General features: G+C 49.4%; 9 protein-coding genes across 9 annotated transcripts; 3 read left to right on the forward strand and 6 right to left on the reverse strand.

The window, feature by feature from the left end:
• Positions 1-13: 13 nt before the first annotated feature.
• Positions 14-3,429, forward strand: BDW43DRAFT_111088 (MCM DNA helicase complex subunit MCM3). The gene is made up of 8 exons (XM_032037920.1): positions 14-287; positions 358-376; positions 451-502; positions 573-619; positions 671-776; positions 829-1,092; positions 1,151-3,213; positions 3,279-3,429. Exons 1-8 carry the CDS (start codon positions 215-217, stop codon positions 3,313-3,315), a joined length of 2,661 nt encoding a protein of 886 aa, XP_031899073.1. The 5' UTR covers positions 14-214; the 3' UTR covers positions 3,316-3,429.
• A 161-nt stretch (positions 3,430-3,590) lies between these two features.
• Positions 3,591-5,525, reverse strand: BDW43DRAFT_279744 (Spo7-like protein). Its single transcript, XM_032042345.1, has one exon. It carries the CDS (start codon positions 5,244-5,246, stop codon positions 3,855-3,857), a length of 1,392 nt encoding a protein of 463 aa, XP_031899074.1. The 5' UTR covers positions 5,247-5,525; the 3' UTR covers positions 3,591-3,854.
• Positions 5,509-7,940, reverse strand: BDW43DRAFT_279746 (putative alpha/beta hydrolase). Its single transcript, XM_032042346.1, has 2 exons — positions 7,316-7,940; positions 5,509-7,257 (listed from the first exon to the last, which is right to left on the reverse strand). The coding sequence occupies exons 1-2, from the start codon at positions 7,484-7,486 to the stop codon at positions 5,761-5,763; spliced, it is 1,668 nt and encodes a 555-aa protein (XP_031899075.1). The 5' UTR covers positions 7,487-7,940; the 3' UTR covers positions 5,509-5,760.
• A 79-nt stretch (positions 7,941-8,019) lies between these two features.
• BDW43DRAFT_279747 (uncharacterized protein) lies at positions 8,020-9,666 on the reverse strand. The gene has a single exon (XM_032042347.1). It carries the CDS (start codon positions 9,584-9,586, stop codon positions 8,288-8,290), a length of 1,299 nt encoding a protein of 432 aa, XP_031899076.1. The 5' UTR covers positions 9,587-9,666; the 3' UTR covers positions 8,020-8,287.
• Positions 9,667-9,709: 43 nt separating this feature from the next.
• On the forward strand, positions 9,710-11,360 carry BDW43DRAFT_279748 (TatD family hydrolase). Its single transcript, XM_032042348.1, has one exon. The coding sequence runs from the start codon at positions 9,728-9,730 to the stop codon at positions 11,018-11,020; it is 1,293 nt and encodes a 430-aa protein (XP_031899077.1). The 5' UTR covers positions 9,710-9,727; the 3' UTR covers positions 11,021-11,360.
• Positions 11,361-11,512: 152 nt separating this feature from the next.
• BDW43DRAFT_279751 (transcription factor domain-containing protein) lies at positions 11,513-14,945 on the forward strand. Its single transcript, XM_032042349.1, has 3 exons — positions 11,513-12,020; positions 12,083-13,256; positions 13,326-14,945. Exons 1-3 carry the CDS (start codon positions 11,957-11,959, stop codon positions 14,413-14,415), a joined length of 2,328 nt encoding a protein of 775 aa, XP_031899078.1. The 5' UTR covers positions 11,513-11,956; the 3' UTR covers positions 14,416-14,945.
• BDW43DRAFT_279754 (nuclear transcription factor Y subunit beta) lies at positions 14,937-16,772 on the reverse strand. Its single transcript, XM_032042350.1, has 4 exons — positions 16,259-16,772; positions 15,773-15,883; positions 15,576-15,703; positions 14,937-15,482 (listed from the first exon to the last, which is right to left on the reverse strand). The coding sequence occupies exons 1-4, from the start codon at positions 16,413-16,415 to the stop codon at positions 15,225-15,227; spliced, it is 654 nt and encodes a 217-aa protein (XP_031899079.1). The 5' UTR covers positions 16,416-16,772; the 3' UTR covers positions 14,937-15,224.
• On the reverse strand, positions 16,755-17,514 carry BDW43DRAFT_279759 (uncharacterized protein; the record flags this gene model as incomplete). The annotated part of the gene is made up of 1 exon (XM_032042351.1): positions 16,755-17,514. A coding segment is annotated over one exon (307 nt), but the record flags the coding sequence as incomplete, so codon positions are not given.
• Positions 17,515-18,928: 1,414 nt separating this feature from the next.
• BDW43DRAFT_279761 (putative prefoldin subunit 2) lies at positions 18,929-20,205 on the reverse strand. The gene is made up of 4 exons (XM_032042352.1): positions 19,976-20,205; positions 19,814-19,904; positions 19,517-19,709; positions 18,929-19,427 (listed from the first exon to the last, which is right to left on the reverse strand). The coding sequence occupies exons 1-4, from the start codon at positions 20,013-20,015 to the stop codon at positions 19,395-19,397; spliced, it is 357 nt and encodes a 118-aa protein (XP_031899081.1). The 5' UTR covers positions 20,016-20,205; the 3' UTR covers positions 18,929-19,394.
• Positions 20,206-21,707: the final 1,502 nt, after the last annotated feature.

A 21,707-nucleotide genomic window follows, 5' to 3' on the forward strand; every position in this document is an offset into this window, starting at 1 on the left:
CCGATCGGGACGGCGTGTATCCACAGCTCAAAGATCCTCCCGTTCGGGCTCAAGGGCGCAAAGACATCTCTGTTCCACCCCTCAGTGTTAGCGTGGCCCTCTACAAGTTAGGATCACCATTCTTTCATTCCTTGCTCTGCAACCTAACTAAATCGATTGAGTCCCTGCCGAATTTACCTCCTTTATATAATTGTTTGCGACACACATAGCCACTATGGACGGGGTGCAGCTCCGGGATGAGGCCGCTCAAGATCGAGTGCGAGCCGCTGTTGAGTTTCTTGATCCCAGTAAGTTGCCATGGGCAGTATAGACTGGTGTTGGTGCCTGAAAACTGATCGGTTCTTCTCTTCCTTTTAGCCGATGCTAGAGCAAGAAGGTCCGTCATATTGAATATATCGTTACTGGTCAAAAAACATCGCTTCTGAACGTGGTTTCTGACCTGCAAAATAGCTACCGTGCTGATATTGTGTTGATGCTAAATCGGGGGCTTCGGCGGCTAATAGTACGTCTTTTCTTGCCTGCTCCATCATGGTGCTCGGGAGACAAGGAGCTAAAATTCTCTTCTCACCTAGGTCAGCATCGATGAGATTAGAGCACACAACCGTGAATTGGCCGATGGGTATGCAACAACCATCTCGAACAAAACGTGTTATGTACTAATTGAATGAAGTCTTCTTACATCCCCATTCGACTATTCCCAAGCCTTCGACACCGCTTTGAAAGAGGTTATCAAAGTATTACCGAGTCGGACTGCCACTGAAAAAGCGGACGAAGTGGTATGTTCTGATGATGTGCACGCATACATGGATGGCTCTTAACAACCTCTAGAACTACTATTGCGCCTATGTGGGAGCTTTTGGAGAGTTCTCTTGTAACCCACGTACCTTGGGATCGTCGCACCTGAACCGAATGATATCCCTTGAGGGCATTGTGACAAAATGCTCTTTGGTGCGACCAAAGATCATACAAAGTGTGCATTATAGTGAAAGAAAAGACCGGTTCCTCTCGAGGAAATATAGGGATCAAACAATGACGGCTAGCGGCGCAACGAGCTTAAACGTCTATCCTCAGGAAGATGATGAAAAGAATCCTGTATGTTCAAAACTTTTAAATGATCCTGAACCTGGCTAATGGTGGTTTCTTCGTGCAGCTCACTACCGAATACGGCTATTCGACATATATGGATCATCAAACCATCTCCATTCAAGAAATGCCTGAAAGAGCACCGGCCGGTCAACTTCCTCGAAGTGTCGACGTTATCTTAGACGACGACCTTGTGGACCGGGCCAAGCCTGGCGACAGAATCCAGTTGGTAGGAATATACCGGTCTCTGGGAAATAGAAACGCAAACGCGGGCTCGTCGACATTCCGCACACTTGTTTTGGCAAACAACATCATTCAGTTATCGTCGAAGTCTGGCGGGGGAATCGCGCAAGCCACCATTACCGACACTGACATTCGCAACATCAACAAAGTTGCCAAGAAAAAGAATATTTTCGAGTTAATGTCTCATTCTCTCGCCCCGAGTATTTACGGCCATGATTATATTAAGAAGGCGATCTTGCTCATGCTTCTCGGTGGCATGGAGAAAAACCTCGATAACGGAACACATTTGCGTGGTGATATTAACATCATGATGGTTGGTGATCCTTCCACCGCTAAATCCCAACTTCTCCGTTTCGTCCTGAACACTGCCCCGTTAGCAATCGCAACAACTGGACGAGGTTCATCCGGTGTTGGTCTCACGGCTGCTGTCACGTCTGATAAAGAAACCGGAGAGCGCAGGCTGGAAGCTGGTGCAATGGTTCTGGGAGATCGCGGTGTGGTTTGTATTGATGAATTTGATAAGATGAGTGATGTTGACCGTGTGGCTATTCACGAAGTTATGGAACAGCAAACAGTTACCATCGCTAAGGCCGGTATTCACACGAGTTTGAACGCCCGTTGCAGCGTGTTGGCTGCCGCAAATCCCATATATGGACAATATGATCCACATAAAGACCCCCACAAAAACATTGCCTTGCCGGATTCTCTCTTGTCCCGTTTCGATTTGCTCTTCGTGGTGACGGATGACATTGAGGATGCCAAGGACAGGATGGTGTCCGAACACGTCCTTCGCATGCACCGGTATCGACAGCCCGGCACCGAAGAGGGCGCTCCGGTTAGGGAACAGCTCAACCAGACCTTGGGTGTTGGACTCGAGGATACTCGGGACTCGAATCAACCGACCGATGTGTATGAGAAGTTCAATGCCATGCTTCATGCCGGTATGGTTAACACAGGCCGGAACAAGAAGAAGGACGTCGAGATTCTTAGCATTCCCTTCATCAAGAAATACGTTCAATACGCTAAGTCTAGAATCAAGCCAGTGTTGACCAAAGGAGCTGCCGACCACATTGTTTCCACCTACTCAGCACTGAGAAACGATGAATTGTCTGGCAACCAGCGCAGAACATCGCCTATCACCGCTCGTACCCTGGAGACATTGATTCGTCTGTCAACTGCACACGCCAAGTCGCGTCTGTCCAACAGAGTTGAAGAAAAGGATGCAAAGGTTGCAGAGTCTCTTCTGCGTTTCGCTATGTTCAAGGAAGTTCTCGAAGACGAGCGCCGCAAGAGGAGAAAGGTTACTTCGTTCGATGAGGATAGCGAGAGCGAGTCAGAAGAGGGTTCTGATGAAGATGACACTCCTGCGCAAACCGCCAGTGCCACACCACGGTCAAGCCGGAGAAATGGAACACTCCGCACGCGTGCGGCTGCCAACCGTTCCACCATTGACGAAATGGACGCCGATGGAGATGACGTCTCAGAAGATGGTGACGGTCTATACAGCGCCAGCCCTCGTGGCCAACGGTTGCGGTCGAGCCAGACTAACCGTACCCAAACGCAAAGCCAGTCTCAGATGTCTGTGGCATCATCCCAACCGGCCTCACAACTCCTCGAGTCCCAGCCAGACACTTCCCAATCCCAGGCGGCCTCCGCCAGCACATCGGAACCGTTACAGCCCGCCCGCCTGACGGTCTTCCGCCAGGCTCTGGGCCCGCTAATGGGTACACGGCTGTTCACCAGCGGTGACACGGCCGACGTAGAGGAGCTCATCGGAGCTGTGAACACGGCAGTGCGCAGTAACCGATCCCTCGGAGAAGGTCAAGTATTCCAACGCGCAGAAGCAATCCAGGCCCTGAGGGCCATGAATGAGAGAAACGAATTGATGTAAGCACCCCTCACCAAAACACATGGTCTCAAAACATGAGATGACTAACTTGGTTTTCTAACAGGTTCCTTGAGGATGACGAGACTGTTTACAGAATTTAATGGTATAGAGTGCCTATTGAGGTTACAGATGTATGATGATTGCGAGCAGGAAAGCGAATTTATGTCAGACACGTCTTGTTAACTTGTAATGTCACTTTCACTCCCATCGGGTCGTTTGGCGTTTCGGGGGTTTTGTCTCAGCCTATCAGTGCAGTTGTTAAGGGTTTTCTCGTCCCCTGACATGTTGCGCAACAAAGTTTGGTTCCTTGCATAAATAAGAAATAAGCATGTCTTATCCTTTGTTCCTTGTGAGTTTGAAACTTTGTAAGACGATCGGGGGAAATGTCTTCGTCATTGTATGTATACCTGTTTACACTATACCAACTTATTTTCCTTGGCCCTCGCTTTATTATCAAAACATGGTATGGACAGAAAGTAATATACCGAAATAAAAGATGTAGCATGAGAAGAGTGTAGAAGAATATAAGATATGGAACATGGTCGCATTTGAAAATGGACAAACAATGCAATGATGCATCCAACATTACAAACTGGGGTATAGATTCAAAGCTTGGATTAAAAACTGATATGCTAGGTCCTCAATGTTCTAGAGGTTCATCTCTAACTTTGTCCGGCTCGCCCAATATCCCGGAGTCATCGGAAGAGAATGACGACGTGCGCACACCCTCCCTGACTTGGGCCTGGGTCAGGGGTGACATCCCCCGAGATAATGTCTTCGACTTCTTCCTGCGGTGCTGCTGCCCTTGCTCGGAGCCTGATGCTGTGGAGTTAGGAGTTAGGCTTCCCCGACGGGGCCGACCACTTGCAGACGACCTTGACGGGGGCCGGTTATCGGTACCCACGGGGGTGGTGCTTCGGGACGGAGTCCGAGAATGAGAGTCCGAGCGCGTGCTGCGGCGAGCGGGCGATTTAGGCTCATGGCTGAGACGAGAGATACTGGAGTGGTGGTGATGGTGAGGGCGATGGTGGCCCTTGTCGTCGGCAGACTTGGTGAGCGTCGCTGCAGCCAGCCGACGGCGCTGCGATGCCTTCCATCCAATACCAATCCACCAAAACCAGCCTCCGTTCTGTTGGGCTAGTTGGCGCTCCTTCTGGCGCAGCCTTTGGCGGAGCTGAGCACGCCGCTCATTCTCCTTGTCCCAGAACTCGGTGCGATATTCGTCCCAATTCCCTCGAAATTCTGGCGAGAACGATTTAGGGAGGAGAAGGAGTCGGATATAATCGCCTCCCGGACTGAGGTCTTCTTCCACCATACCCGATTCAGTATCCAGGTTGTAGTACGGTTGGTGGTGCTGCCGACCACCAGCGCGTTTCTCCGACGCAGGTCGTTCAATGTAGTGGAAGTCCCCAACCGGCGAAGGGAAGAAAGGAATGGAAAAGGGAAAGAGGAAGGAAAGATAGGATAACAGCTCCTGCCACCAGGGACCGCGGATCACAACAATCTTGGTATTCATTGTGCGAAGGCCACGGTTGGCGACGGCGAGCCAGCGCCGCGGCCAACGCACTCCACGCTCCCATTGCCCCGTGCCCCAGACTAACAGTGCTGTGATTACTCCCCCAAGCAGCGCAACCTTCTCCCACATTTCTACCACCCAGTAAACAGAACCTCCTACCCCGCGGCCATCCTCGCGGGGACGGAGGAACAGCGCGTAGGCAAAGTAGGCGATCCAGGCGGCGAGCAAGAGTAGGAAGAATGTATTCTGTCGTCGGCGTTCTCGCAGCGCCAGATATTGAGCCCGAAGGGAGCTTTCTAGGATGAGGAGATTCAAGTAGATTTGAGGTGGAGAGGATGGCAACGTGGACAGCGGGTCCGGTGTTGACGGGCGTGGCGGGGAAGATGGATCCGAGGAATTCTGAGGATACGATCGTGGAGCAGAATCCAATGTGTCAGATGGGGTCGATACCGAAGAGAGATTGTTTGCAGGAGCTGGCGACCCTTTGACCAGGTGATCCAGGCTTGCGGGAGCCATGTCCGCGACGGGGAAGCGAAAGGGCGAGAAACCAAATGTAGATAAGAAATACTTCTTAAGAGTCAATGGAAAAGAGAAGGAGAAAAAGTACAGGGGAGGATAGAAAAAGTCCGGCCTTCACGGCCAGGCGCTACTTCATAGCATGGAAGGAGAGGAGGTATGAAAGAACTTGAAGGGTAGGAGGTTGATCCAAGAAAGAGAAAGAAAAAGTAGCAGTTGAATCGGTTGGAAGCTTACAGCTGGTCAGTGACGATGAAATGTTGATAAGTTACCGTATGGTCAGGTTTCCAGGTATTGTACTCGGGACAAGGAGCCTGTCACATGGCCTACGGTGGTTGTCTTTCAATCCAACCATTGCAGTGTATTGTATTGTACTGTACTTTATTTCTTTAATACATTATTGCGTATCCACATGTGACACCGACCAAAAAAACAATAGTAATAGTAATAATAGGAAAATCGCTCTTTATCAACAATCAAATCATATAAACCAGCATGTCCATGAACACCCTTTTTATTTGCCAGCCTTCCGATCCACCTCTTCCATCTCGGACAAGACCAGGCGGTTGAATTCTTCCCACCCATCTAAATAAACATGGTGTCCCGAATTCTTGATGACCACAACCTTGGCCGACCCATTGTCCGCCTCTCGCTCTTCTATTGTGGCATTCTGAAGCACACGGCGCTTCTCTTCGTCGAGCTTAGCCTTGGCAGCTATCCCACCCTTTACATCCATCCAATCATGATCACCGTACATGAAGAGAATGGGGAGACCGCTCTCGCGCTTGACGGACGTTGGTGAAGAGGAGCTTGATTCGACGGTGGTGCCGGGCTGGGGCAGCCTCTGGCTAGATGAGTCCACGGCGGCTGCAGACTCCTGAATAGACGGTTGGGGCGATTGAAGCACCTGTCGTCCCACTCCCTGAATGCGCCGGATGAGAGGACTGCGTGCAAATGCACCAGGGGCAAGAATGTATGCAAGGGCATATTCTCCGCTACCCCGTAGACTGAAGATCGAGTATGAGTAGTCATGGAGGGCCTTGGCCTCGTCCGCAGGCAAATGCGAAAAGCGCCGAGATGTCCAGCCGGATACAAGTCGCGGGCCTAAGGGACCCGCCCATCGAATCAAGCTGAAAGGAGATATGTTGGCCTCCCACAGATAGGCAAACCATTTGGGGATCACCCGACGGGGTGGCCGATCAGGAGTAGTAGCACCTGTCGATGGACCTTTGAGGAGGATATTGTTGTCGCCTTTCTGCACTGTCGCGGGTGGCACTGAGGAGGCTGACTCGGCGATGTTGCGCTGGTCCTGGGAGAATTCATTGGTCATAGTAGACTCGGACGGCATCTCTGCTGCCACAGCATACGGGTCTTCTGGAATTCCAACCGGAGAAGCCAAGATCAGCTTGTTCAGGCGGCCGGGGTATTTAAGAGCATAGGCAACCGCCATGTAACCTCCCAAGCTGTGGCCGAGTAGCGTAAAGCGATCGATTTTGCGTTTGACGCGCCATTCTTCCAGGGCATCCACAAACCAATCTTCGGCCTCTCTGATGGCATCTTCGCGGTCTTTTGCTTTGATGCGGAATGGCGGGCGAGTACTACGGCCCATACCCAGTAAGTCCAGCGCGTGAAGTTGCCATCCTTTCAGTCGGCTCAGAGGCTCGAAATTCTTGTAGAAAAAGCCCAACCCAGCGCCGTAACCATGAACCATAACCAAATGCTGGTTTGCTTCCTCCCCGATTCGCTCCACTGAAAATTCATTGAGCGCTCGATTCTTGCCGCTTAGCTCTACCATGCTAGAGCGCCACCTTCGAGGACCATACGGATCATTGAGTGAATTAGCCGACACCTCGCCCTCCTGGCTGTGGTCGGCTGATTGTAAACTCCCCAGTTCGCCACTTGGGGGATTGCTGGTTTTACCAGTTTGTAAATGCGTCGGGGGTTCATGCTGAAGATAGGGCAAGTATGAGAGCACCTTATGTTCGGCGGCGGCGGCTGGCAAGCATGACCACTGGAAAATCCATCTCAGTGACTGACACTTGAGCTTATTCCCGGGTTTGACAACATACCCATTGACTGAAGCCCTCCCTGTAGCCTAGTGGAAACCATGCTAAGGGCGCAGGTGTTGCGCTGGCACCTTGAGCTGCATGAGGGGTGCTGTCCTGCCTGGGGGCATACGGACTTGGCTCTCTGCGATGACGTAGATCGTCCTTGGATGATTCCAAAGGTTCCGAGGCCATGGATGAGGCGTAACGACCAAGGAAAGGGGAGCTGGAGGACGCTAAGAGACGTAGAGGTTCGAATGAGACCCAGGGTCGCGAGACCTGCAAGGTAAGCGAATGAAGTCGCGCGGTAGACACTTTGTCGTACAGCGCAGAGAGCGACAGAGTAAGGTTCTCTGTCACCCGTAGAGAAAGGCCAGAAGAAAAGTAAGGACAGCCGCGATATTTATATAAATAGTAATCGAGGGCTGCAGAGGCCGGGAGGCAATTACCGCCAAAGACCGTCTTAATTCCGATCCAATCGAGCTAACCCCGAGGTAGGCAACGGGGGACGACCACAAAATTGAGGACAAAGGAATGTGCAAGAATTGGGGATCAGCGCGTAGTCAAGATAGTTAGGGAGAAGTGGCGAGGAGAGCGTTCGAGGTAATCGTAGTCGTATACTTCAAAACACAGCAAGCAAAAGGACAGGATAATTGAAAAAGAACGATTGGGTGGCAGTAGGAATTTCCCAACAAGGATGATGACGCTCAACTGTACCGAAAAGGAACCTCAGGCGGATCCCGTACCGTATGGTATCATAACCCCACTCTATCTGGTACAGTACATACTGTATGTATGTATGTATGTATGTACATAACCACCTTATCTGGATGACTTGGTTCTCTGCTGCTATTTTACGAAGGACGAGAAACAAAGAAAGAAAGGGGGTATAAAAATAGAAGAACTAGTATTCATTCGGATAGAACTGTCTCAAATCTCAACTATACATACGTACTTCTTCTTCACCATTGTCTCGGTGAGCCGCTTCCTCCAACCCTAAGGCGGCCTCACTATTCGAGCGCTGGAATTTGGACCTGATATACTTCTCCTCCGGTATCTCACACCAGCAGCATAGTGGGCCATAGTTCTACCTATGGCTTCCGAAGACTTATTCTCTTCATTCGGCGTCGTGCTACCCGGCGTTGTGGTTCTGCTGCTCGGGCCACTGCTGGTTCTTAAAGTAAAGTAACCGCCAGGGCCTTCTGGTGGGCTAAAGACGTAGTTGTTGGAGTTCGAGGAGCTCAGTATAGCAGAAGGGGCGTCTCCGGCCGGCTGTCGGGATTGTGAGAGCGGTGATGCTGCTCTGGACCGCGTTTCCATCGCATGGTTATCCGGACGAATAGAAGAAGATAGCGATAATGAGTTCGGAGTGCGGATATTGAAACTTGATAGCATAGATGTGGTAGCCGAACGTCGATGGTGAAGACTATGGCTACCATCAGGGCTAGTAAATGTCTGCCTATGTCTCCAAGGTAGTGAAGGCTCCACGAGCTCGTTGTTCCGTATGCAGAGAGGTTGCGATGGTAATTCCAACCGATTATTGATAGACAGCCAAGCCCTCTCGTCTGCCTCCTCATTTACGCTATTGCTTGAGGATGAAGACACTGATCTTGAATGATGTCCATAAAACTTCGATGATGACGCCCAACAGCGCCATCCACCTACGCCCTCGAAGTCCCTTCTCTCGTCACCACTGATCAGGCCGAGAAAGCCCCGTAGCGACGGATAGGAAGCTTCCCTCTGGTGTCCCCCTCTCCGAAAGTGTCGGCCGTCACGGTCATAAAATGCGCTGTCTATATTGTTCTGTTGTTCTTCGGAATATGAACTGTTGCGCCGTTGGCCGCAACCTGGACGGCTCTGGCTACGGGAAGCTGGGGTGGACTGATGGAAACTAGAACCTGAGAAATAAACGGTCCTACCATGGTCTAAAGATCGGCGCTTTGGGGTCGTAGAGGCTAGTGGTGTTGTCGGCTCAGACGGAGCGAAGTTTAAGAGGGACGAGGTGTTGGACGTTGGGATGACGAAGTAATTCGCAATAATCGCATAACATAGTTCGATGTAGATGACAGAAAGCCGTAAGAATAGGGCTAGTACAGAGAAGCAGATCGTTATATAAGCCGATATGACGAGAGGTATAGAGACGAGGGCGAGAAAGGGTAAAGTAAAGAATGTGGTAGTCGACATGAAGATTTGTAGATGGGATATTGGTAGACTAGTAGAAAGATGTATAGATAGATATGGATGGATAGTTAAGAGTGAGTGGGCCGTAATATAGAATCTCAATATTCGAGGCATAAGCCGTTAAGAGGAAGGCATGTTTGCTAATTGAATCATAGAAGAAGTAAAAAAAAGAAGAAAAAGAAAGGAAATCCTTCTTGGTACTTTCTTGTTGCATCGGCTCGTTTTGGTGAACAATATGCGGAGAAGCAGCATGTGATGATTCCGCTGCCCCAGGCAGCAATCTGGCACGGAAAACCAATTACATCAGTGACAAATCCAATCCCTATTTGCTTCAAACATTCCCAGATCAACGCAATCCACATAAATATGGTGCAGACGAAGAGCGAAGATGATTTCCCATGGGATATTGGGGTGTTCGACGCCCATTGTCATCCCACTGACACTATGTCATCCATAGCCGAGATTCCTAGAATGAGGGCAACAACGCTCACAGTCATGGCGACTCGAGGAGAGGACCAAGACCTGGTGCATCAAACAGCTGCGACGCTCACAGGCGAACAGTTACCATCACTTCCGGAACAAAGCATCGGACATGTATTGCCTTGCTTTGGCTGGCACCCTTGGTTCTCCCACCAAATCCTAGACGATACGGGCAAGACGGAAACAGAAGTCACATTAGCATCCGATAAGAAACAAGCGCATTATAGCAAAGCCCTTACTCCCCGGCCGGATGACAAATTTATATCGACTTTGCCAGACCCCAAATCGCTTTCACAGCTAATCTCAGAAACCCGTGAGCGGCTTCTAATTCACCCCGCCGCTCTCGTCGGAGAGATAGGCCTGGACCGTGCTTTCAGGCTCCCCCAGGCCTGGACGCCACAAGACAAGGAAAATCGGGATTCGCAGATGACTCCCGGGTCACGCGAAGGCCGGACCCTCTCACCCTATAAGGTACAGCTAGAACACCAAAAGGCAGTGTTAGAAGCACAGTTGCGCCTGGCAGGAGAGCTTCGGCGACCCGTCTCCGTACATAGCGTTCAAGCCCATGGCGCAGTATTTGATCTTTTTAGGAAGCTGTGGTCTGGTTATGAGCGTAAGAAGCCGTCACGACGAGAGAGGGCGCGACGTTACAGTGCTGCAAATGCTCACGCGGAGAGCGATGCGGAAGAAGAAAAAGAGCAACAACAAAAACCGGCTGTGGCCGAGGCACCGCCGCTTCCTTTCCCACCCAGGATATGTATGCATTCATATTCAGGCCCCGTGGACCCCTTGAAGCAATTCTTGAATCCGTCGAACCCTTCAGATGTCTATTTCTCCTTTTCGGCCGTGATCAATTTCCACGGACCGACGCCCCAAAAGGTCGTTGAAGTCATCAAAACCCTACCAGATGACCGAATTCTCATCGAAAGCGACTTACACACCGCTGGGAAACAGATGGATGATTTGTTGGAGGAAGTCGCTCGGCAAATTTGTGAGTTGCGTGGATGGGATTTGCACCAAGGGGTCCAACAGCTTGCGGACAATTGGAAAAGATTTGTGTTCGGTTAATCATCGCGATACATCTTCCCGATCTGCCTTCTGGATGCACTGTACTGGACAGATCTAGGTTATTGAGGATGATGGAGCAAATAGAGTCTCCACTACAACCTAGATGACAGCTCACATGATACTATATAAAAGGTAAAGTTGTCTTACATATGATTAGAGGGGGCTGTTGTGATACATTTTTAATTGTACGACTAGATACACCTGCTTTTGATGTAGAAAGCTACAACTATACTTACAATGAAGGGTAAATAAACGGTAAGAACATATAGAACGACTCCAAGCACTCCAAGCTACCGTCAATGAAGGGTATCTGAAGTTTTTGCCTGAGGGTATGGTATATATATACTGGTACAAGTATGTATTGTAAGTCCCTTAGAAAAATGTACTACTAGTAAGCAATCTGTGTGATAACAAAAGTCAATTAGGATTGGGTGTGTGATTGGTGGATAGATAAAGATTATCTGTTTATCTTTTTATCTTTTGATCTTGGCTTGGAGTCTCCACCAGAAAGTGATATCCATAAATCAATCATAAACAAGAAGAAACAGTGGAAACCAGCATTACTACTTCTACCTTCCCTAAACCTTGCTGATACTACCTTAGTCAAAAGTACTACTATATATTAGTCAGTACTACACACCTGTACTGCAAGGATCCTCGTGATATTTTCCCAATTGGAACTTCTCCGCATCAGCCACACGTGACCTGCCCCGGACTTCGACTTGTTTTCTAGGGAAAAGGTACCCCACCTTGTCTCTTCTCCGACTCTAATCGTGTTTCTCCTCTTTCTTTCCCACTTTCTTACGTTTTACAATTGCTTCTTTCTTCGTCATGTCTTGAATCCCTAGACAATCCCTTTTAATGCTAGGGTTGCTCCGTTTATGAATAATGAAGCTTCTAGTCCTCGGACCCTGAATTCGCGTCCATGCTTTTGCTATGTCCTCCACCGCGCATACTAGCCAAGCTTCCACCGGCAATGGTGTGACTAAACGCAAGTCAGGTACGCGGTCCCTACCCGTCTTCATCCTTCAGCAATCTCCGCTGATTCATGCTGCAATCTAGGCTCCGCAGCCTGTATCCATTGCCATCGCCGGAAAGTCCGATGTGATGCTCGCGTCGTCGGTTTACCGTGCTCGAATTGTCGCTCCGCGGGAAAGTCCGATTGCCGCATCCATGAGAAGAAAAAGCGTCTAGCGGTCCGCTCGATCCTCGATCCAGTTCCCATTCTCTGTCGCCCTACCCCCGACGCCGATTCTACTCCCAAGCCGTTGCCCACCACGCCGATCCAGCCTACTGCTTTCACAACTGCCTTTCGGGGCGTCCAGCCCGAAGTGACGAGCCCTGTCGCAGCTGGTGCTCAAATAATTCAATCCCCACACTCGAGCTACACGAATGGTACTCACATTCCGAACACCCATGGCACCCAGTTAATTACAGAAACCCCAGCGTTCAATCGCCAGCCGGGTCCCGACCGATCCATAGAACCGGATACCAACGCGGATTTAGAAAAACGACTCGTGAAGCTGATTGATGAAGAGGAGTCGGGCAGTCGAGAAATACAAAGAGGTGTGAGGGCAATATACGTTGGCCACGAACTGTCGAATATGTCATTTCTGATCCGCCAACAACGAGATAAGGATGACGATGTGTATCATTTCGCGGGCAATGAGATACCGCGACGACAGTTGAGAACTGGCCATGACCAGCTCCTGATGGATGCTCTCACACTACCAGAGCCAGCTCTTGCGGATGAACTGGTTCATGCATATTTTACGCACGTAAACCCAGGATATCCTATCATCGAGGAGGATCTATTTATGACTCAGTATCGTAACCGCGATCCCGCTGATCCTCCTCCAATCTTGCTTCTGCAGGCTATTCTGCTGGTAGGGACCCATGTCACACGCCTAAAGGCGGAGCGCGATGCACTGAAGGAAATCTTCTTCCGCCGGGCTAAATGGTTATTTGACAGTCGCATTGAACGCAATCGAGATATCATGGTTCAAGCTGCATTACTCATGACGTGGCATTCGGATAGTGCCGATGACGACGTAGCGGCGAATGCTCACTACTGGGTGGGGGTAGCTGCTAGGATTGCTACGGGTCTCGGTATGCACCGTAATCCGGTCTCTAGCAGATTTGTACCCCGAGACCGCCGGATGTGGCGAAGGTTGTGGTATATTCTGGTCCAATTTGATGTCCTGGTATCATTATCATATGGCCGGCCGCAGGCTATGTAAGTTGTACCGACTCGCTTGTTAACCAAATCGAGAGATTTTGTGCTCTAACCAATAGATCACTTCAGCAACCTCGAGGACTCTGATGTTTCGCCGTTGACTCCCTCGGACTTTGAAGGGTGTGGCCCTCGAGTCCAAACTGAGTATGCGATTCATTTTTCAGAACTGTGCACCATGATCTCGTATATTGTACGGGAACGGTTTGGGCTAAGAGTCAGCGCTGAGCGTCGCAAAGCTGCCTTGCAAGAAGCCGACGAAGCTCTGGCAAATTGGTCACTCAGGCTGCCAGACAGTTTACGTCTACGGGCGTCTGATATGGATTCGTGGTCCGCCATGCTTCATCTAACCTACAACAACTTCTTAATTCTTCTTCATCGGCCGCACCCAAGAGCATCGGCGTACTCAGACGACTACGGTCCACATGACGCGGAAATCTGCAGTGCAGCTGCTGGAGTTATCGCTTCCATCTTCGAGGAACTCCGCCTGAATGACCGACTGAAGTTCTTATGGTACTCTGGGGTTCACACGCTGTTCACCGCAATGATCCAAGTTCGGGTCGAACTTCGATTCTCAAATCCTGTTCTCGCGATCAACGCCTTGCGCCGCTTCGACTCGGCCTCGTATTCTCTCCGTGAGCTCGCGGAGTATTGGTCCCATGCCAACACTATATTGAGGCTCTTCGAAGACTCCAAGCGACTCCAGGAAGACTTACGGCTGGCTACTAGCGAAAGGCCAAGGCGTTTCAGCAGCACACAAGATCAGAATAAGAATACGAATAACCTTCCTAACCTTCATCCTCCCCCTACCCCCAATCCCAATTCAAATACTATGCATACCCCTCAGACCGAGCCACGGCTTCCATATGAAGTCCCTACTCCTGAATCTCCGCGCGTACCTTCGACAACCGTGAGTCCCCAGCAGAACCAGCCGTTTGACAGTTGGATCCCGTCTAGCCATCTCGCTTCCGTGGAGCCCATGGATCAACCAAGAGAGTTTTTAGATTGGCGACAGCTCTTTTCCTTCACCGATCCGGATCAGTCCGTGCTTCCTGTGCCCATGGAAGGACTGCCGGAGTTGGAAGATGAATGGCGTCAAATCTACTGGCAGGAGACCCCCATGTCTGATCTTCTCCAGGACGGAGGATGGATGCACGGGTAATAATACATACTTATTCTCGTGGATATATTTTCTCGTTTCTCATTTTAGCTTTTGAATTTGATTAGAATGGCGACGATCATGATACCTGTTTTGGTTTTGTTTGATGATAATATGGCGATACTGAATAATACATGACACGACCTATCGTACATACATAATGATGAAGAGCAATTTTGAACTTTGAGCCTGGGAAAATTTATTCATCGAGAACCGCGAGGTCCTATTCCATTCTTTCTCTATCGGCTGCTCTTACACTTATTTCGTACGTGGGGTGAAAAAAAAAATCAAGTGGGATCACTAAATACAGACAGGGGTTCCAAAAATCGAGTCGATGTGAGCTGGACTCTTGCCTAATCAAACGCGCAACATGAGAAGTATGACTGTATAGGTAGAAAAGAATCGTAAAGATCTGGAGTGGCCCACTTTACATGCAATTGTACAAGTCTTGTTCTGAGTCCAAGAAGACATCGAATAGGCACCAACACCAAACAGAATTAAAAAAAAAAAAAAAAAGGAAAAAGAAAAAAGAAAAACGCGCCGACCTTCCACACCTCTCTTTATACCTCTGTACTCGTAACCAATCCGTAGAATAACCCATAAAAGAACCCATTGCATCGTACCACGTCGTTAAGATGCTGTACAGAAGGACGCTGTGAGATTGAGAAAAAGACCTTTCATCCGGTCCAAGAGCTCTAGGCCTGGCAATGACACAAAGTTGGCTTCAAGTCCTCAAGCTGCGTCGAAGGCAACATCGGTCGATCTTTGACGGAGAAAGGTGGTTAGTTCCTCAGATCTCACGTGCACAGACATTAGTAGGAATCGCCAGCCGTTCCGTTGTGCGCCTGGCCTACCATGGGTGGGTACCCATAAGCAGAGGCATCTTGTTCAGTGGGGTCTAAGCTCGGATTCATGATGCTATTGGCACTATCAGCAGCGTCAGGGAATGCTCCCGCGGAGGCTGCTCCCGGACGTCCCGCCGGAGCGGAGCTTACACCACCGACAGGCCCGCCAGAAGCATACCCACTGCTTGCTGGCCTGTTCTGGTGCTCACCCCTTGCAGATTGGGTCTAAGAAAGTAATCAGCACTGTACATCCCGATCGAGGACACTGCCGACGGCTAATGGGAGGGCAGGGCACTCAGAGCGTTGCACAAGTCTCACCTCACGATATTTGGACAAATAAATTTTGAGGGCTTCCGCATAGTTTTCAAACCCCAGTGAGGTCATGGCAAACAGGATGTCCTCCCCATTGACAGTTTTGCGCTTTTCCTGTTGACACTTCTCGGACGCTGTGATTCAAGTAACATTGCATCAGCAAAAAAAAATCTCTCACAAACTGATTATGCGACCATACGAACCTTCACTGGTGATGAACGAAATAAATTCGCTCACGCATTCTTGCATACACTCCTTGGCTTCTTTGGCAATCTTGGCGTTGTCGGGCAGAGCCAGTTTCATGATGCGGGCAACTTTAGACTAGACGTTAGCACTTCTGCTTCAAAATTTCAACCTCGATAGCGCGCAAGGTAATCATAGGTGCGCGTCGAATAATGGCTCTAGTGCGCTTTCATGGTAGCGAAACCAAATCAAAGAGGGGCACAGGATGGTAGTTCGTAACAAGAAAATTCAGAGAGAAGCAGCAAGCAAGGAGAACAGATGGTTTTGCTTTCTTTCGTCCATTTTTTTTTTTGGAAAGAAAAGAAAAAATAAATAGATAAATGATAAAAGGGAAACGGGAAAGGGAAGTGTATGGATGGGCAAATATAGTTGGGAAGACCGCTGTTGACCAGCAGGCCAAACGTAAGGTACGCGCAAATCAGAAGCTGCAGGGAAACGCAACTAACCATTTGCAATGGGTAACCACCTATCCTGCTCCTTCACCTCAAACTCCCCCTGATTTTGTGCCTGGTCCTGTTGTTCCTTGTCCATTTGGTCCTGTTCTTCACCCGATTGAACTTCAGGTTCCACCTCAGGTTCCTTCGAGGGAGAGGCCGACGACATGATTTTTAGCTGTTTTCGGAGTGCGCAGCGGGTCCTAGATTTAGAAGGGAACGACTGATTCTAATTGCTCTGTTGGCAAACCACGTCACCGATGCGGGCGGCGCACGATGGCTTTCGGCCCTGAACGCGAGGATAGCTTTGCGCCAAGGGAAAGAGAGTACCTGGCTGGGCAGCGATTGGATTCGCTTCACAGCAGCCTAAATGGGGAGGATGAAGACACAGAGTCAGCGCGCGTGTGGGGGATTGGCAATGCTTCTGCGACAGCTCTGCTGGAGTTTAAGGTCCACCGGGATGGTTATTCGACGATGATCATATGAAAAGGCGCGCCCGGTAAGCTTGTTTTTTTTTTTTTTTTTTGGTGATGATTGGGGAGTAATGTTAAATTGTCTTTTTTTGGGTATTTGGGATTTATTTTGGGGGGTTGGACTAAATCTGATTTGATGCCCAGCGACGTGGATGGCGCACCGATCTTCTGGAACCTCCAGGGCGTAGTTGGGGCCGTGTCAAGAAAGAGTTAGACTTACAAACTGCAGGACTCCAATACGGGAGAGATCTGGGAAAGCGGGAGGTGACGCGGGTGATGCAACACGAAAGGTAACCCAGTGGGTCACACGTTGCTCAGATGGGGTGGTGGAAATGTCAAGGAACCAAACAATGAGGAAAAGGCGATCGGGTTATTTTTTGTTCGAGGGGGGCCACACGACGCTCTGGACCAGTAGATAGCAGAGATATGACTGGGGAAGGCCACGATGCGCGCAGGCAATCAATTGGCGAACCAGAAGTCCCTGACAGTCAAGCACGATCACTGGCTGTTGAGGAGAAAGTACAAGACCAATGAGATTCAATGGAGTTATGAATTTGATCCTCCCTCCAACGCAGAACCGTGATAAGACGGAAAATGGATGGATATCGACGAGAGCAAAGAGGGTTTGATGATCGATTGATTGAATCGCTTGATCGGATAGATTGACTGAAGGGAAGAGTGAACGGGATGCAGAAAGAGTAAGAAAGAGAAAGGGAAAGGGAAAGAGAGAGAGAAAGACAAGTGACGGAAGACAAGTGTATGGCCTCAGGACTCCAAAATTTTACCGTCTTCATACACGGGCCTCTGGTATTACCCGCCATTTGGGAAAGGCTTCTGCGCGGATCCCTACGGGTGGGGTGTATTTGTGTATTGGGCCGTATGGCACGTGAGGTGCGATGACTATGGATTACTGTAGTAAACCTAACGTCAACAATATCCTCCTCAAAATATTATTGCCTCGTGTACGATAATTCTGGTGAGCTAGTACTGATCTAGGTCAAAGCACCGTGGTCGGGAGGGATACTTCCATCATTAATCAGAGAGCACTCCGCTGAGATATTAGGATACCGTAATCATTAAACGGAGTTATCTTCCCGTCACCAGATCAACCTCTTGGATGACTAGCTTAGTCTACGATTTGGGTTCAGTCGATGAATACCACCCCCGCCTCATCACATACTAGTATACATCCCAATGCAGGAGATACAGAAAAGGGAAAGAGAGAAAAACAGAAAAGAAAAGAAAAGAACGTATCCCTTGCTATCTAGGAAGACTCCACCTGGGATACAAGGAAAAAGAGCGCCGGATCAGGCACCCAAAAACACATGGATCAACCATAATATAAACAAAGACCAGGGAACAGTTGGCCTTGTAAGCCCTAATATCTCTTATATCAGGCAAACCTGCAGCATCCCCCAGCCCACTCGCAGCCCAAGACCAGCCATGGCGCAAGGCATCCATCATCTATAGGTACTGCTGAAGATGGTGGATCAATCACTTTTTTTTCCTACCCAAGAATCGGTCATGTATGCCCTATCTCTCTCGAGGTTCCCGGAAACTGGACATTACGACTATGACATGCTGTAGGAACAACGACATGTGAGACTGTTGGCCCAGGTTGACCTTATAGTAGTCAGTTATGCCGGTTCATCGGCAATTGGCCGAGGCCAACATGAAGCAACCAGTCAGGCGAGTTCTTACCCCGAGTAAGTACTAATTCTGAAACAGCCTTTTCTTAGCACCAAATCCGCCATCTTGCCCCGTGATTGGCTCCAACCCCAAACACCAGAAACAGCTGGCAGTATAGATGGATGGATGGATAAATGATGACTACTTTCTAGTCAACATGCTAACTCAGCATTCCCCTACTACATCGGACAATAACAATCTCCTTGTAATGATACTGTCCGGAATCCCCTATCCTGTGTGAGATACAACAACACACGCGTACAACAACCATGTTCATTTGCAGGATTGATGTACTTCTCACCAGAGGTAGTGAATCAAGGAAAGACAGGTATACAAGAAGGGAAGTCATGCCAATAGAATATCCATGGTGAATTATTAGGTCCAAAACAAGGAACGACGCTGATCATTGGACGAGACATGGCGAAAAAACTAAGGTAAGACATGAAAAGAAGGCAATATCGATCTCTTTGCGTATGAGACCGAATGTATTGCTCTCTTGCTTAGATATAGATTATAAGAGCATTAACGATGCTGGCTAAGAGTTGAGGCCTTACCTCATATATCACCAGTTGTTGTGTTTCATAGTCTCTAGGTTTGGTCTTTCGTGTCATTCATCTTGACTCAATCTACCACAGTAAGGGAATCTGGGAACCCGAGAAATGTCTTCAATACCATTTCATACCTCTCCCTCACTGTGTCTGTTCCTCGCATGGGGCACAGACATCGGAGCGAGCGAATATTCCGATACAATCTTCTCTTATACACCCGCCTAGTTTCACAGGTAGGTTCTGCATACATTGCTGGACTATGTCTCCAGTTTCGCGGCTCCAAAGGGCTACGAAGGTCCAACAAGACAATCGAATCCGGTTTCAGACTCCTAGGAACGCCATTTTGTTCTCCCTCTATCCCTAGATGAACCAATACATCGCATTAGAAATGGGGCGTAGAAAGAGATAACGAATCGCTAATACAAATCAGATAGGCGTTCAAGGTTGTACGACTTGGATATTGTTCTTTTTCTGCAGAGCGAGGCCAGTTAGCCCATATATCATCTCGTTTAGTTGGTCTCCCTTGTCCAATTTCGGACAGGTAGCAAAGACGAACTAACCTTCCAGTTGTCCAATTCCGTCTGCTTAGCCTTGTACTGCTTCAGGAGTTCTTCCAACACTTGTTTCAGGCCATCCGAGTTGGTCTTCAATGTAGGTAGAACGTCTTTGATTGTCCGCTCGACCAAAACACCATTAACCATGCGAAAACACGTTCTCTCTTCGGGGAGGGGATCGAGTGTCTCGATGACCAGTCTAGCAGCGTCAATGCCCATATTCTCCGAGGTAGCTGACGGAAAAATTCTAGATTATCCATAATCCGCCGACCCATGGAAAGAACCGAAGCCAAATCAACTCACTTATGTTCCTCTGCCTCTTGCTCAATATCCCCAATCTTCTGTGCCATCTGTTGCAGTGTGTTTTTATAATTTGAGTATTGGAGCTGGAGCTCTGCGCCGCATTAGCTTCGATTCTCACATATCTCCGTAGTTAGGGTTCGATTGAAAAGTTGATAAGCATACCCTGCTGCCTCTTGGGGTTCACTTGCTGTTGGCTGGCCATTTTCGTCTGCGGGTCGTAATAGCGCGCTGTTGCAAAGCTGGAGTTGCGGGGCGGGGCGTTTTATTATCGGAGTTGATGTTTCGTGCAGTATTCTTGTCCGCAGCCAAGCCAAGATCCCACTATCTATATACCCTATGGGGCATGGGCACTATCAAACAAGACCAGATGGATGGTCAGCACGGAGATACATAAATTTGTACACTACTGATATGGAGAATCTATTAGCTTCCTTTTACAGTGAATATAGCGTGTGCAAGTCCAACTGTTCTTCCCCCCAAGCTTGATCCCTCAGTGCGGTGCTTATAGCACGTGACACCGTTCACGGTTTGCATGGTTTGTCCATTGATAATCGATAGCTTAGTTTCCTATCAAACCATCTCTTCCGCTGCCACTTATCTACACGGCTTCGGACAAGCAACGGGTGGCCCTTTCGTGCAATTTTCGATACCTCTTGGGTCCCTCAATCCGACAAGTATTATTAGAACTCAAAATCGACTCACATCTTCACAATGGCAGGCAACGAGTTGCCCCCGGCCAAGAGGCTGAAAAGCTCCCACCTACCGGCGCCACTTCGCGACGCGAAGCGCAAGGATATCGACAATTGGGAAACGAACCGAATGCTTACCTCCGGTGTCGCTCAAAGGCGGGATTTTGATGCCGATTTCATGCCCGAAGATGAGGAGGGTACTCGTGTCCATTTGCTCGTTCATGACCTCCGCCCGCCTTTCCTCGATGGCCGCACCATCTTTACCAAGCAGTTGGAGCCCATTTCCGCCGTACGTGATCCGCAAAGTGATATGGCTGTGTTCAGCCGGAAAGGGAGCAAGGTTGTCCGGGAACGACGTCAACAGCGAGAGCGGCAAAAACAAGCGCAGGAGGCGACGACCATGGCGGGAACGGCACTTGGAAACTTGATGGGGGTCAAGGAAGACGAAGGTGACAGCGCTGTTGCTATGCCAGTGGAGGATGCGTATAAAAGCGGGAATAAGTTCGCACAGCACCTGAAGAAGGACGAGGGTGGCCAGAGCTCGTTTAGCAAGAGCAAGACGCTTCGCGAACAGAGAGAATACTTGCCGGCTTTCGCTGTGAGGGAAGATCTGTTACGAGTCATACGAGATAACCAGGTGATTGTGGTGGTTGGTGAGACAGGTTCGGGAAAAACAACCCAATTGACGCAGTTTCTGCACGAAGACGGCTATTCGAAGTTTGGTATGATCGGCTGTACACAGCCTCGTCGAGTGGCTGCCATGAGTGTCGCAAAGCGTGTGAGTGAGGAAATGGAAGTCGACCTGGGTGATCTCGTTGGTTATGCGATTCGATTCGAAGACTGCACGAGCGATAAGACGACTATCAAGTATATGACTGATGGTGTTCTACTACGAGAGTCGCTAGTTCAACCTGACCTTGATAAGTATTCATGTATCATCATGGACGAGGCGCACGAGAGAGCCTTAAACACTGACGTGTTGATGGGACTTCTGAAAAAGGTCCTCGCTCGAAGACGGGACTTGAAGTTGATTGTCACCTCAGCCACAATGAACGCAGAGCGATTTTCAAGATTCTTCGGTGGTGCTCCGGAATTCATCATCCCTGGAAGGACATTCCCCGTGGATGTCCACTTCTCACGTACGCCTTGCGAGGATTACGTCGATAGTGCGGTCAAGCAGGTCTTGGCTATCCACGTTTCGCAGG

Source organism: Aspergillus alliaceus (assembly GCF_009176365.1).
Source record: "Aspergillus alliaceus strain CBS 536.65 unplaced genomic scaffold BDW43scaffold_29, whole genome shotgun sequence".
Classification (NCBI taxonomy): Eukaryota; Fungi; Ascomycota; class Eurotiomycetes; order Eurotiales; family Aspergillaceae; genus Aspergillus; species Aspergillus alliaceus.